Source organism: Miniopterus natalensis, chromosome 1 (genome assembly GCF_054644295.1).
Source record: "Miniopterus natalensis isolate mMinNat1 chromosome 1, mMinNat1.hap1, whole genome shotgun sequence".
Taxonomy (NCBI): domain Eukaryota; kingdom Metazoa; phylum Chordata; class Mammalia; order Chiroptera; family Miniopteridae; genus Miniopterus; species Miniopterus natalensis.
Genome location: NC_142081.1, coordinates 52,010,377 through 52,026,514, shown reverse-complemented (window position 1 = coordinate 52,026,514; position 16,138 = coordinate 52,010,377). Strand labels below are relative to the sequence as shown.

The 16,138-nt window shown below is 47.8% G+C and overlaps 1 protein-coding gene across 1 annotated transcript in view; it reads right to left on the bottom strand.

The window, feature by feature from the left end:
* TIPE3 (TNF alpha induced protein 8 like 3) overlaps positions 1 to 8,375 on the bottom strand; it is a 37,615-nt gene extending 29,240 nt beyond the window's left edge. The window contains exon 1 of the mRNA XM_016210162.2: positions 8,324 to 8,375. Coding sequence (XP_016065648.1) covers positions 8,324 to 8,375 — 52 coding nt within the window. The remainder of the gene's footprint in view (positions 1 to 8,323) is intronic.
* Between the last annotated feature and the right edge of the window lie 7,763 nt (positions 8,376 to 16,138).

The window sequence follows — 16,138 nt, the reverse complement described above, 5'->3', positions numbered from 1 at the left end:
GGGATCAAGCCTGCAACTGAGGTACGTGCCCTTGGCCAGAATCAAACCCAGGACCCTTCAGTCTGCGGGCTGACACTCTAACCACTGAGCCAAACCAGCTAGGGCAAGAGCTTGCATTCTTTGGTTAGAAAATAATGTTACTAAAAAGCAGTAATTAAGAGATAGCTCTGGAAACTCAAACCCAAGTTGTCTAGCTCTGAATCTCAAGTTCTCACCACTGTGCTGCAGTCTCATCTTTGAGTTTTCTCTCCCCCTGGAATCCATCTGGTCACCATGTCCTGCTGATGCTATTCTGAAATATTCTAAATGCTGGAGTGGAAAAAAGTGGCTTGGGGTCCAGCTTAAGTGCACTCGGGTAAAGAGAATGTTGGTTTGTCTTCGGCACCTTTCTTCACTGCTTTTCAACCTTTCTCTCCTCTGTGTTTGCCACATTCACCACCCACCAGGTCCCCATCACCCTGGAGATACATGTGGCTACGGGGTCCTTCCAGGCCCTTCCCTCCCTGGCAGCAGCTTTACGCTGCCCTCCCCACCTTCCCGCCGAACCACCCTCACTAGCCCTGTTCCGGAGCCCGTGCCAGCTGTCCTTGCCCATGTGTTGTCGGGTTAATGCAGGTAATGTCTGCAGCTTAAAACAGTGTCCTAACCAAACAGAAGTAGCCTAATGAAGGACCCTAATGGTCAGGGATCTGGGTCCCATGGGAGCTGATGGGGGTAGAAGCCTGGTGGCATCCACTGACCTAACTACATAGTCAACCTGGTACACGAGCACCATTTTTGGATTTAGACTGGCTTTATATCCACCGACAAGCTGCACATCCCTGAGCAAGTTGCTTAACCTCTCTGTGCCTCAGTTTTCTGGTCTATACAATGGGGCAATTTATTGTACCTAGCCCAGAAGGCGGGTATAAGGATTCAATATAAACAGTTAACCCAGCCTCCAATACATTGTGCATGTTTAATTAATATAAAACAATAAGTAAAAATTCAAAACATCAATATTATTTTACATTCAGTTCTGGCCCTCTAGGGCTGGGGATGGCAAAGACCATCCTCACTGTTTTTCATTGTGTGTGATAGTTGCCACAACTTCTTGCACCCCACTTTCTCTTACCCTGTAACCCAAACCGCAGTCTGTCTCCCCAACTTTCAAATTGTTATCCCAAGGAAACCAAGAAACCTGACTCAAACGTGGTCGGAAAGAGGTCTGCCCTGCCGACAGCCGCCACCACCTCCCTCACGTATTCTGCACTGAAATATCAGGTTACCTTCTCAGCATCACCCGCAGGCCCCAAATCAGGAACGTGGGGGGGGGGGTGCTCACCAGAACAGCTCTCCACAGAATTTCCTCCTGCACATAAAATCAGATGCCTCTACTATAAAAAATAAACAGGGAATCACTATAAAACTATATATCACCAGAATGCTTTTTTTCAGGGCTAGAACAGTTTCACAGAAAGCATATTTTACTTCTGAGAAGGGAACCTAGAAGCTAGTGGCTGCGCCTGTGGCTTTTCAACAGCTGAAGCCAATACTTGGACATTGCTTCTCCTTTTTTTCCTGGAGAACTGAGTTACAAAATACTGGTTTCTATTAGGGTGTGTCTAGCACTTTCTGTGCCGCCAAGCCTTCCATTTTTATAGTCTGCACACTAGATTTTCCATGAACAGGCTCAAATGTACTCCCAGGCAATGATGCTTAGGAAACCCAATATGAACGTGAAGCCTGTTGTAAAGCAGTCTCAGAACTTGTGCCATGCAGTTGCTTAAAAAGAGTATTTCTGAGGTATAAGAAAATAACGTATATTTTTGGCATGCCTTAAAATATGTTGGGGCAAAGGGTATGCACTCTTCTTATATGTTTTCTTAGACTGGGTTGCTAGGGGAAACTTTTAAAAAAAAGTCTCTCGCCTTTATTTCTATATTTTTACGAAATATAGCCCAGCCAACCACCTACACAGGCATTTTACATAAAGGGTTGGAAGCCAAGTGACTGAAAAACATAACAAAATTGTGTATATAGTGTTTTTTATAGAGGTTTACATGTGAATTCAAGTGAGAGCCAATGGTAACTCTGGAGGAAAATAAACCAGTTAGAGAAAGTGCTAATGGAAAGTGTGACTATAATTTAGTTTTGCTTACAAATAAAAAGGCAGATTCCATATTTTTTAAGAGAAACATAATGTAGGAAATAGAGCTTTATATTTACATATTCATAAACGTTCTCTCACCATCTCTAGAAACTTACATGTTGGTTACAACTACCACCACAGCACCCAGTTTTACGTTTTGAGTATGACAGTCCTCTTCTCCCAGGTGGCCTCTCAGAGGGTCCCCATTGGGCCAGGCCCACCCTCAAGGCCCATCCCTCCCTAAAGCTTTCCCACCAGAGCTCCAGACCACCATGCCCCAGGCTCCAAATCGTACACTAGTTATTGCTGATGCTGCCGGCCTTGCAGATTCAGTTTGAGGTGGGTGTTTTGTCTCCCTAACATGGCTACAAGCCTCTTGAGGGCAGGGCCACACCTAATTCCACTTCTGTATGCTATCACAGCACCCCGCACCGTTCTGAATGCAAAGCGGATGATCGGCCAGTATCTGTTGGATTGTGTCAAGATTTGGATGCCGAGCTATGAGGTCTAGAATGGCTAATTCATCTGGTAATCGAAATTGCCCTAATGAGGTCTAGATAAAGTTTATAGCTCAACAACTACCCCCTGCACACTGTGGTAGACAATGCTGGCATCCCCAGTGAAACACTGCTGAAGGATTTGGGAGACCACCCGTGGTGGGTGCTGAGGTGGACTGCCCAGGTTCTCCGTGGGGAATGAAGGCCCAGGTACTCTGCAAGCTGCTAGGAGTGCTGCTTTCAGACGGCGCGCAGCGTTCCCGGGGACTGTCTGCATGTAACGACTGACCATTATATCATTATATATAAAGGCCTGGCCCCTCACCCTAACTCAGAACAGTTTGAAGGGCTAGTCCAGCTTCAGAGTGCGAGGCTTTGTTGGGTCTGCATTACAGTCCAGTGTCTCCCCTTTTCTTTCCTTCCCCGGGTATTGATCCCAAGAGCAGTCTCAGATAAACCTGCTGCATCCTAACCTCCATCTCAGAGCCTGCTTCCTGGGGAACCAATCTACAACATCATGCATACTCTATCTAGCCAGCCAGCCAGCAACCTACCATGTTTAGGGCACATGGGTGATGTTAGTGGGAGGTGATATAGGTGAAAAGGACCCGGCCCTTGTCCTTAGGGAGCTAACAGTCCAGGACAAGGGATGAGATATGTACAGGAATAACCATAAAGCACACAATGGAAAGTGGCTGGTGTCAAGAGAGAATATAAACAGAGATGAGGCCGAGCTGTGATCCCAGGCGAGGAGTCAGGAGTCTTCATGCACGGGCTTAGGTTGGGGCAATCGGTATATGTATTCTCTCTTCCCATCTGGTCTCAAGCCTTGCAGAACAGGATGGACTGTGTCCTTACCTCTCCATATCCCCTATGCTTTCCAGCACAGTGTCCCAGGCAGTGCAAGAAATCTTAAAACAATGAAACAAAACCAAACATGGAAGGAAATCTTTGGCAGTTCCACTTCATTGGACAGGTTTCTGGCTGTCTATCTGGCCTTTTAGTGCAGAATTCTCAGGAGGCTCATCAAGATGCTCATTTATTTATTATGTTCATAAAAATCTTGGGAACATTAAAGCACAAGACAAGGTCCTGGCCCTTAAAACAGCTACAGCCTACTGTGTGGACAAGGCAGAGGTCCCTTGAAATGCCCACAAACAGGAATAAGACATGGGACTTGGACTAAGAGCCAAGTGGTACATCACCCCCAAGAGGTCCCTGCCTTATTTGGCCAGTTCAACTGTCCATCTGCCAGATGACAAAGATGACTCCTCCAGCAACCTAACAATGAGAATCAACAACTCCAGAGCCTCACCATCCCCCCAAACCAATGCCCTGGCATGATTTATTGTCTACAGGGGAAGAGTACTTTTAAACCAAACATCACTAAGTGCCTGACGGAAAGAGGGGCTGGGAGTGCGTCTCCTGCATTTCCCTGTCCTCACCCCTACTCAACACCGCAGTCTCCTTCCATTCTCCCTTTCACTGCTTTTGTACAATCTGTCACCAACTTCTGTTTGTTCCTCTGAAATGGCATTTGCATCCTTCCTCTTCTGCCTCGCCTTAGCGCTGCCACCCCCTCTGATATTGCGCCCACATCCTGGGAGCTGAGGCTCTAGCCTAGGTCATCCCCAAACTTCATGTCAGTAAATGTGGCTTCTGCAAACCCAGCTCTCAATTGGTCACATCTCTGCTCAACAGTCGGCCCAGGGGCGCTCTTCCATCATCATCAAAACCAAGTTATTAAGACCCTCGTATAAGTGGCCCTTCCTACACTCACTCACCTAACTTTATTTCCCAGTACTCCCTAGTGTATGTCCTCTACTCCAGTCACCTCCCTGTTTATTTGTGCCTTTGCTCAAGTGGTGTCTGACTTCAGAACCATCTTTCCTCCTCCTGGCCACCAATCGAATCCTATGCACTCCTTGCCACTTTGTTCACATGGACCAAGCTTAGGACCTAGGGGATGGGGAGAACAGGAAGGGAAATGTTAGGAGCCTGCTGTTTTTCCACTTCCTTTATTGTCTTCAAGTTCCCCTACCCCATGGGCACTCCATGGTATAGAAATGCTTTTCTGCAGTACCTACCCAGCCGCAAGGACGCCCCATCAGCTTGGCTGCCCTGGATCAGCTAGCTGTGAAGGAGCTTGTCTGCCTTCAGCTGGGGAGGCTATCTTGGTCTTACAAGCCAGAAAGGGAAAAAGCTGACAGTGCTAATGTTGACTCGCTTGTTGCATCTTTGGACCGACTCTCAATCACTGCAGAGTTAATACACCAAGCTCTAGAGTTTCGGAGAGATGGAGAATGGGTTTGCCAAATGATAGACTGCCAAGTTGGGTCTCTGGAATGAATCCAGTGTTCCATAAACCCTGCCTCTCTCCTAATCATAGAAAGAACCATAAAACAAGAGAGAGGCAGTGGAGCTGCAGGCAGCAGAGTGACATAGAAGCATTATCCTGTGCTTCCTGAAAAACAGAAAATGCAGATTGAGACAAATCTCATCCCCCTTCACCCTCCTATGCAGGGTGTTGCTAGATGAGAGAGCTGCTGGTACTGAGGAGGTCTTTGGAAAAGTCTCTTGAAAGGGGTAGAGTAGGTGGTCCGTGGAGATTTCCTTTCTCCCTGCCAATCTGTGACCCGTGAAATGGGCAAAAATGGAAAGAGAGATGGTGAGCACCTCCTGTGTCTCCTGCTACCTTGAAGGAGAAAATGTGTGTGGGGGAGGGGGAGGGCTACATCTTCTTCTTCTATTTGAAGTGGCATGAAAGTGGCTAATCTCTGGGTTACCAGGTGGATTAGGAAAGGGGTTCTCTGCTTTTCACAACTTTCCCTAGAGCTGGAGGTAAAGGGTGGTGAGTTAAAATCACCATCTTCATGTCTTGAGCTGGAAGATGATGAGGGTGAAAAGAGGTAAATTAAAAATTATTTCCCCCAAACAAACAAGCAAATACACACACACTATCCCAGAGAGAAAATTAAAAAAAAAAAAAAAAAAAAGCTCCTTAGACAATTGTATTAATGTGATAACAACGACAATATTAATTGTCTTACACATACCTATGGTTTACATTTTAGAGCACTGGGGTACATTATTTAGCAGTATTCCTATACCACATAATCCAGTCAGGTGGTAATTAAAATAGCAGCTGCCATTTATTGAATGACTATCAGGAACACTTTTCATGTGTTACTTAATCCTCACAACCCCCTTGTGGTACTATTGTTAATCCTCATTTTACAGAAGGGGAAACTGAGGTTTGGAGAGGCTAAATAACCTGCCCATCAGGTAGAGACAGAAACCTAGGTCTTTCTGATTCCACAATCCAGGCTCTTGACCTATTAAGGCCCATCTTAGGGCAGGGCTTTTTCACAAGTTCAGGAAGGGCAGGGCGTTGAGGAGGGAGCCCTTATATGGCAACTCCCTATGAAATAGGTATGCATGCGCGCACACACACACGCGCACACACAAATATTCCAAGAGGTCCCACTTGTTCTCCTGCCCTGAGTCACAAACCCATCCAGCTTGCACAGATACAGGTCCAGTTGAACGCCACACTCCTTAGAGGGACAAAGGTCAGCCCCTCATGATAACATATCTGTCATTTAACTTGTATCCGAAACTGCAACAGAGTCTGCATCTGACAAGATGCAGCCACAGCAACATGGTGAATTAACATCAAGCTTTGAAGCTTTGTCTTGAAGAATACTTTAAGACTGAAAATAATAAGACTGAATGCCATTTAGCAGAATGGCTGGTTACATTCAAAGAAATGTTCAACTTGTGGGATTCAAGCACACAGAGAAAGAAGAAATGACAGTAGAAAACAGTAAAGCACAAACACGTGGTGACAGCTCACAAAAGCTGGCTGCCCTATTCTTCATCAGACCCGCCTGACTTCAGTGGCAGCGTCTGCTGTTAGCTGTGCAGAGGCCTCTGGCACAGACATGCGCACACACAGATACTCAGTGTTGGGCAGGCTGGAGGAAGAAGCGATGAGACCCTTCAGAACACCTTCCTCGCCCCTTTCACCCAAGTACAAACTCTTCTAGGATGTCCCCCCATCCCTTCTCCCCCTCTCCCCATCAACCTCAAAGAAGATCAGAGGGTGGGGGCGTTTCTGGGATTTTGAGAGAGTAAAGTGTCAGTGTCACAGTGCCCCTCTTTCAGTTCTGAATATATAGTTAGATACACACAAAACACCCACTGGAACTTTTAAAGGATGTGAGGCGAACCACAAGCCACCTGTGAAATGAAATCTTGGTGTTTCATAGTCATGGAAACACAGGTAGGCAAAGGGCTCATGTTTATTAATTATGTCTACACATACCTACACAGAGCAGGTGGCCCTGGCACACACGCAGGAATCCTCACACACAGGCATCTGGGCCATGCCACCTTTCCTTTCCGCAGCCTCTTCCCACCCACCTGAAGGTGCTGGCCCCGGCCGCCCGGTGAGGGGCTGCGGGTATGACGCAGTGGAAAGGGGCTCACTCGGCCCCTGGCTACTCCCTGGCCGGGAGGTGTGGGCAAGTCACAATAATCAGGGGGCCAGGCGCTGCGAAGACGAAGGGGAACAGTACATGCGGCGCTCTTGGCACAGTGCTTTGCGCCGTCCTGCCTGGTTCCAGAGCCTGCCTTTCCTACACCCACTTCTGGGCTGATGGTGCCACTTGTCACTTGGTCTCCATCCTTAGGACACTGGTCTGAACTGGGATGAGTGGGGACGAGTCCAGGACCTCGGGTCTATACCAGGTGGGTCCCAGAACTCAGGTCACAGGTCTGCTGGCAAGGTTAGCCTTCAGGGTCACACAGGGAGCCACGAAAGGGGCACGTGGCACAGGTGTCCCGGTCCCTGGTGCATGGAGTCAAGGGCGGCGGGCAGAGCCCGACGGTGGAAGTGGGCAGAGCCCAGCAGTAAGCCGGCCCAGGGCTGTGGGTGGCTTCCTCCTGTTGCTCGGTATCAGGGAGAGGCGGGGGAGGACATTCATTTTTTCCTAAGCAAGCATCCACCCATTGCTTCCATCACTATCGATTGTGAAAGGCCGGCGGCGCCTCTTAAAGGCGAAGCCGGGCCCGGGTGCGCCCCCGCGTCTGTGTTCCGGGGCCCTCCGCGGGGACCTCCCGCGCGTGCGGGGCAGGCGACGGCCAACGCTCCTGCGCCGCTCGTCTAGCAGCCTCGGGAACCGCAGCCACCAGCTGTGGTCTGACCCCTGCCCGTCCGCTTGCGGCGCTTTTCTTTCCCGAGTCCCCAGTCACATCCTCGCATCGGGTCACCTGTTCCGCAGCGTCCGCGTCGGCCCGGGTTCGGGGACGCGGCTAGAGCTCGGAAAGTTATTTGAAGAGGCAGCTGTGTGGCCCGTCACTGTAGCAAACTACAGGACTCGGATTTCCCAAACTCTTCCCCACCCCCACCCAGGCTGGGCGACCCGAGCCCGCTGCGGGAGCCCTGCGGCGCCGAGAGCTACCAGCAAACGCACCTCCTCTGCCTCCTTCGCGCCCAAGTGCAAAGGGGGAGAAAGCCCGAGAGCAAAGTGGGAGCGCGGAGCAATTGCCAGTCCCGGCCGGGAAGGGACCAAGCTGCTGGGATCAGCCTCCCTCCCGCCTGGCAGCTCGGAGACACACTCGCGATCTCCTGCCCGGGCCTCTCCTCTCACCGCCCCAGCCCTCCCGGGGGGCTGCGGCGACCCCTCAGTACCTGCGGCGGTCACGGGCTCGCCCTCGCTTTGCTCGCCGGAATCCGAATCCATGCTGCGGGCTGCCGACCGGGCGCCGCCTGCCCGTCTGCGGGGCGCGTGGAGCCGGCGTCCCGGCTGGGGCTGTCCGGCGCAGTCGGTGCGCGCAGCCGGGGTGGCGCGGTCCGGGCAGCGCGCGGCGGTCGCGGCCAGGGGGCGGCTCCGCAGAGGCGAGCGCCGCGCGGGCCCCACTCCCCGCGCCCGCCGGCCGGTGCCTGCGCGGGAGGCAAGCGCGGGGCGGAGGGTGGGGCGCGCCTGGAGACCGCGGGGAGGAGAGAGGGAGGAGCAGGCGCGGCCGGCGCCCCGCGGGCTCCAGACTGGGGTTAAATACCCCGGGGGGCGGCGCCGCTCCTCCTACCCGCGCCCGGGACTCGCGGAGCGCGGCGAAGTCGTGCGGACCGGCGAGGCCGAGCCCTTCCTCTTGGGGGCGGCCAAGTTTGGGTGATTCTTACGTGAAAAGATGCCTCTACCCAAGTAGGAAAATGTGAGGTTCCCAGTGGGAGGGAGCCCTGGGGCGCTCGGGTTCGAGGGCGACTCCATCGCTTTCAGACCTTGGGCGAGTGACTTAATTTTTGCCTGTTTCCTCGGTGGGAAATGGGGAAAAGCAGAGTTTCCTTTTGTCCGGAATGGTCTGGGGAGGAGTAAATAAGATCATGCAAGCGAAGGCCAGCAGCAGGGCCTGGTGCCCAGGGAAGTACGCGACGCCCGGCAGGTGAAGCCAACTCCGCCGCTCTCCTGCCGGCGTGGGCGGCGCGGGGCGGGCCGGCCGCCGCCCGGCTGGTTGCAAGCGCCGCGAGCCCTGGTTCACAGCGAAGGCAGGCCCCGCCCTGCCAGACTCCAGGGGCAGGAATGGATTTTAAAACTTTTTCTTTCGTCTTTAACACAGAGTGCTAAACTTCCTCAATACCCCTGGCAACCCTTCCACTTTTTTTTTTTTTTTTTTTTTAAAGCATTTGTAAATTTATTCAGTAATTAAGAGACTAAACTAAAGGGGGAAAATACATGGAGCAGTAGGGCCTAAGGAGATTGTTGTTATAGCCTCCCTGATTATCAACTCCAACGCCTGCATAACCTCTGGCCAGCTTCTCTACATATAAAGTGTAGGCAGAGAATACAGGCTAACTTTACTGACCCGAGCAAAATGAAATCAGGAAGAGCAAGTCTACTAAAAAGCGCCACTTACTGAGTGTTTCCTGTGTGCACTCCTACAACGACCCAATGAAAAATTTAGGTAGAGCCGTTTGAAAACGCTTTGTTGGAAGTAAAAAATAGTTTCAAGTTGGCAAGTTTACAGAGTTCCATCTATACTGTTATCTCCATTTTATAGATGTGGAAACTGAGTCTCCTTCAGGGTAGATAACTTTCCTGTGGTCTCAGGTCCAGTAAGTGGGTGAGCAGGGACTTGAAATCAGGTCTATGTGATGTCCAGACCAGCTCTTTAGGGTGTAGTGCCACAAGGGAGTTTGGCCTCTGTTACCTGGGGTCTGGTTCCTTTTGTAAGGTGTGGGCTTTATGAAGTGCAAATACAGCCCTACCTTGTGTTCTCAGAAAATGTTCTCTGGATGACCAAACTCATGGACTTTGATAAAAGTTGCATGGATTTCAATGGAAGGGTGGGAAGAGCGCCACCCAAAATGTGTGATCTTGGGCAAGTGGCTTACCATCCCTCAGTTTCCTCCTGTGTTGGCATCTCCTTCATAGGGTGGTTGTAAGAGAGTAAATGAAATAATGACTATGCAAGCTATTACCCAATGCCTGGCACACAGTTAATGTCTGATAAGTGGAAAGAACGCTTAGTCTTAGATCTAATGGGTCCCATTTAGAAAAACAAAATATTTAAAATTGAATTTTTAAATAAAAAGAAAAAAGTCACAGCAACATTTGGATAAAAGTTGATGCTCAAAAAACAAATAGCTGGGATCATTTTGAAAGTTTTCCATCATATCTCTGCAGTCTTAAGGAAAAACAATGATGATAGTGTCAGAGAACAGAGCTAGTTGGATTGGAAAGACATCCAGCTTCCTCTAGACACCACCAAAACATCTCTGCATTACAGCAATAAAGGAAACAGGGAAACTCACTACTGGAACTTGATCAACAGTAAGCAAAGTACCAGGAGCGCATATTAATGACACATAGACGACACATATACGCCTATCAGTCATGAGTGCCTAGTACTTTTCAGCCCAGAGATAAAATGGGGAGTGGGGGCTGCTCGTCAAAGTGCTCCTGAAAAGTCTATGAGATGAGTCTTGAATAAATAACACATTTGTTTTTCTGTTCCTATATTCAGTCATAGTGTATTTCTGCAAAGGAGGCAGACATAGAATGAAAAATTGAACGTGGAATTAAACAATGGAGAAGAGAGATCCAAGCTAAATAAGGTCTCCATTCCAATTTCCGATGATATGCAATCTGTTGTCATGGGACAGCAAGACAAACGGAAATGACTGCTGGCATGCATGTGTGTTTAATGAGGAACATTAGTGGAACATACCTTATCTATCCTCTCCCAGTGTGGAAAAATCTGTATAAGAGAAGGAAATCCTTAAAATAGTGTCCCACGACCATCACCCCCACGCAGACAGTGAAATCTGGTGGTGAATCTCCTTTACAAACCAATTCTAGTATATTTCTTTAAAAAAGGAAAGAGAGAAAAAGCTCCTAGAAAAGAGGAAAGGGTTTCCGTGGTTCCTCTGTGTATTTTTAGAAGAATGGCATCACTTTGCAAACTTGAATCTAGAGTCTGAGGGTTATAAACCACTTTCCTCAGTGTTTCCACTACATCTTTGCAGGCTGGCTGCTCTTCAGACACGACTTTCTAACTCTTTTTGGTCATTTCTTAGCTTTAGCCAAACGAAACTGTTAGCTTTTTAAGGAACTTGCCTGTCTGGTGGGAAAAATACATATCTATTTGTAAGGTGTCAAGAAACAGATAATAAAATAGATCCATTTTTGCTAACACAATAATACTTCTTTAATCTGAGCCAGGGCTATGACTCATCTGCCCGTCTCCTCTTGTGGGATGGAAAGGGAGCTGTCTGCAAACCTTCGGAGGGCAGCTGGGGGGAGGGAGGGAGGTTCTCCTCACAAGCTAGAGCTGCTGCTCTGCTTCAAAAACCCACAGGGCAAAAAAAACCCCACCAAACCCAGAGGGCTCTGGAACTGCCGTTTCTCTGGGCTGAAGTGCCCCTTGGTACTTCAGGATGAGAGCTTGGCCAGGACAGCTGCATTTTTAATAACTTTTTTCAAGGTGGATACTGGCACCAAGAAAGCTTCCGCCCAGAGCCAAGGCAGCTTCCATGGCAAGCTAGACAGCGGGGTCTGAGCTGGTTTCATATCCATCTGGCAGAACAAGGTGCCAGAAGGCAGCCTTTAAAGAGTGGGCTTTTCCTATTTTTTTTTCTGGCTAGCAAAAATAAGATTTATTGTCCCCTCGCCCTGATTTCCAAAGCAATTCACATCACTGTAGAAAAATTAGAAAACAAATAAACAATAAAAAAGAAAAAATTTAAATCCATTCATAATTGCACCCGTTGCAATAACTGTTAACATATCTTTTGAAAAAATTCCCTCTTTGTGATAATAGTGTTTTGCTTTTGTAACTTGCTTTTTCCTTTTAACAATATGTTGTGAACATCATTCCATCCACTCTCTAACAATATGATTTTTAATAGCTTCACGGTATTCTGTTGTATGGGCGTCCCATAATGTATTTAAACACTCCTCTTTTGTTGGACATATATGTTGTTTCCAATGTTCTGTTACAATGGACAGCATCAGTGAGCATAGTCATTCCTAAATCTGTGCACACATCTTTAATCACTGTCTGTGAAACTTCCACATCCTCAGGTGGTCTTGGGAGAGAGAAATGAGGGAAATTGTAGCTAACAAAATAATTGTTGTAAATATCCTGAGACTTTAAGGTTATAAAGAATTCTCATGGACATGACCCCCTCTCGGCAGAGGGTGGGTTATTTGAGTTCATTCTTGCATTTATCAAGCACTGATTGAGCCCAGAGGGGGTTCCTACAGGTTGAAGAGAGGAGTGAAAAAGTTTCTATCCACATTTTCATTGTGGCTGCTGTGTCCACTGCACAGCCCCATCCAAGCACGGACCCCTTGTGGGAGGCTGGCAAATTGGGCATCAGGCTGTTCTCCCAGGTTCTTAGCTTCTACCCTCCTTAGCTGCCTAGGGGACAGCTTCCTGAGCAGCTAACACAGGTATAGGGACTCTAAAGCACTGATTCAGGGGGAGGGGGAAATTGAGACAGAGGAAGGGGAAGAGGGAGAGAGGGGAAAGCTCTGTGGCTCCAATCTCTGCTGTGCTCTGGCTCAGCTTCCTACGGGGTTGTTTGCAAGCCTCTGAAACAGCAGCAGCAGCACCAGGGTTGCAGGCTCAGCCCTGCTGGGAGCCTCCCTGACTGCACGCGGCGTCTGGGCCGCTGCGGCCTTCACTTTAGGGGCCGCAGGATGTGGCTGCTGTGTTGGAGCTGGTCTTACAGGGATCCACATGGCTCCTATGTGGGCACCCTAAGGGACCGTTTCAGCTGTGCCCAGTGTCCTCCCGCCTTCCCGGATCTTTACACAGCTCTGTGGCATGGAAACGGTCAATATTATTCCTACTGGGGAGAAGAGGGCGTCAAGACCCATGAGGCTTAAGCAGCCACTGGTGTCCCTAACGTTTTTAGGAAGATAATATCTCCAAAGACTGGATAGGGGCAATGTTGCCCCAGTTTTTAAAAGAAAGGAGTGGATTCCAGGAATAACACTGGTAGCATTTTTGTCACTCTCTAGCAAAAAGTCTGGAACAAACAGGTTTATAAACATTTAAAGAAGAAAATAGTGATCACCAGCAGCCAGCACGGGTTCTTTATGATGTCCCTTTAAAATGGCCACGTAACTTTCTTTAAGTAGGGTCATTAGGTGTATAAGTCAGGATAATTTTATTCAGCTTCAATGCAGCAAGTATTAGTGCAGCACGCTCTGTGTTTCAGGTACAAAGTGAAGGGAACCGATTGTCACAGATGCCATATGTTGTAAGTAAAGCCCTTGATGAACTCTTACACGATTCCCTGGCTGTTAGGTTGATCTGGAGCCAGCTGAACAACCCTCCCCAGGAAGCTCTCAGTTAATGTGGAGGGAGATCTCCAATAGAGTGACACAGAGCTCTGGTCCTTAGCTCTGGTCTATTTTTTAAAAAAATCAGTGATATAGAAAATAAATAAATAAATAAAATTTGTTTAAAACAGGAAAATATCAGTGATTTAGAGGATGAATTTGACTTTACTTATCAAATGTGTGGATTACCCTGCTAGGACAGGTTAGGGAAGACTTGGAATTACATGGGAAAGATATATGGGTCCTGGTTGTTCATAAACTCAACATGAGTCCACAGTGGGATAACAGTGCATGGCTACAGGAAGAGCGGGAATAGTCCCCTTGTATTTGGGCTGGTATTTGGACACCTGGGGTCTCATGAGCATCTGGTGCCACATTTCAAGGAGCCATACCAGGTTGCTCCTGGAGGAGTGGAAGCAGAACAGGGAAGGAGGTTTGGAAAGCATTCTGTATGGGGAAGTCTGAGTGTCAGGCTGGGGAAGAAAGAAGACGAGCCATGATAGGATGGATGTCTTCCTGTGTGAAGACCTAGACTCTAGGCTGATGGAAGACTAATGGATAGATGTTATAAGAAAGTAGAAGCTGGACCTAGTGCTAGTCCAAGCCTGCTTGTCCTCACATCCATTCCAAGTCCTTTCTCTGCTCTGTATGGAAGAGGGCTGACCCCTGCAGGCTTTGTTCACCAGGCTCCTGTAAGCTGGTTTCTAGCTGGATCCAGCCAGTGTGAGGCACTGACAGAAGACTGGAGAGCAGAAAAGGAGCCAGAATATTCTCTTCAACCCTCTATCCCTCATGTCTTGGCAACTCTGACAATGGCTGCATCTCCTCCATGGCTCCAGCTCCCACTAGATGGAACCCATTGTGGTTCCAGCGTCCATCTAGTGACCACAGCCTCTGAGTTCCAGTCACAGTACCTCCTCCCTTTCATCCCTCCAGTCCAGGGTGGCATTGGCTTCCTGCTGTTGCTAATGTCTAGGTTGCCACACTGTCCTCTGACTTCTCAGCTCTTCCATTACCTCTATAGCCAGTTCCTTGCATTACTCTTGAAAAAATACAACATAGCTCTGCTTTCCTAGTTGGACCTATTAGTACAGACACATAGAAATAAGAAAGAGAATTTTAATGATTACAGGTGGATGGATGACCATATTGGAGAGGCTGGAGTCCATGATATTTAGGATCCCTTTGGAAGCTGGGGCACAGAGGCCAATGACATATTCAAATCCTTGACATGGCACAGTTGGGACTAGAATGCAAGGCTCCTGACTTACATCAGTACTCTTTCCTCTCTTTCTGCATATAACTTTATTAGCCATCCACCTGTGGTTTATCTTAATCACTCTTTTGAGCTATGGAAGGGAAAATTGAATCCCCTAAATTCTTTTTTTTCTTTTAATTCTCTTGGAATTATGTGACAAAGCAGTTCAATAATGCTTACTTGCTAATTATTTTACAGAACAAATACTGCTCGCCAAGTGTTGAGTGGAACCATTTTTCCTCTCTTCAAAGCATTTGCTACTTAGAAAAGCTAAATACATGTTCCAGTCTGGAAGGTTCAGTTTATGTAAGTCTCTGATTTCATAACATCTATCTATGTTGAATCGAGGGCTGTAGAAGAGAAGAGGGCTGTTCAAGGTGACCTAGCCTAACTCCATCACTTTAGATATACAGAAACAATTCTAGAAAGATGGAACAGCTTGCCAAAAGTTACAGGCAAAAGTGAGACTAGAACCCAGGTCTCCAGCTCTAGTGCAGGACAACTGTCATACCACCATGCTCTTTCATAGGCCCTTCACTCTGCTTCTGCCTTCTGCTCCCTTATTTCTTTCCCCAATATTGATCTTTCCCCTCTCTTACCTCCTGCACACCAGTGTTCCAGTAGCTCATCTTCACCTGGAATGGAATTATCAAAAACAGGACTTGACCAACCCCTCTTTTCAATTTTTTCATCTCATTAATGGCTTCCTTATATTCCCTTCTCTTCCCTCCTCTCCCCTTCTCCTCTGGATTCTCAAACTTTCCATTCCTCTCTCTTCTCTGGCCAACATTTTCTTTCCCACCCAGTCTTCCATTGGCATTGTTCTTTAATTGATCTCCCTCTTCTGTGTTCAAAGCTAATCTGCCTGGTTGAAGCCATCAGCACTTCTAAGGGAGGAATCTTTCAAGCACTGGATCTGATTTCTTGTTGCCAAAGACTTTTAATTATTCTCTGAGGAAAGCTGTAAATTAATGTCATCCCTTGGCAGGACCCCTGTGCCAGTCTCTATTACTTCCCTGGTTTCTCTCCACTGTGGATGTAAGCATATAACACCTCAAACAGTATGTATAGAAGGGAAATCCTCCCATAGAATATGGAATTTATTTTAGTTCAAACTATTAACACATATCATTCCATGGGAATTTCCAGTGTTTCAACAACTTTGTCCTTTCGCTGTCAGTGTCAATCTTTTTAGATCTTTCCAAATTTGTTATCTAGACATTTGTGAGTGGTTAGATTTATTGAAGCTCTTCTGGATACATCATTACAATACAATATTTGGATCACAGTGACCTTGTTGAAATGAACAAATCCTCCCCCCAAACAGACACATTGACACCATATTTCTAGTTGGCTTAATTATATTTTTCTATCTTTCCAAATTCTGTGTCACTTTCTT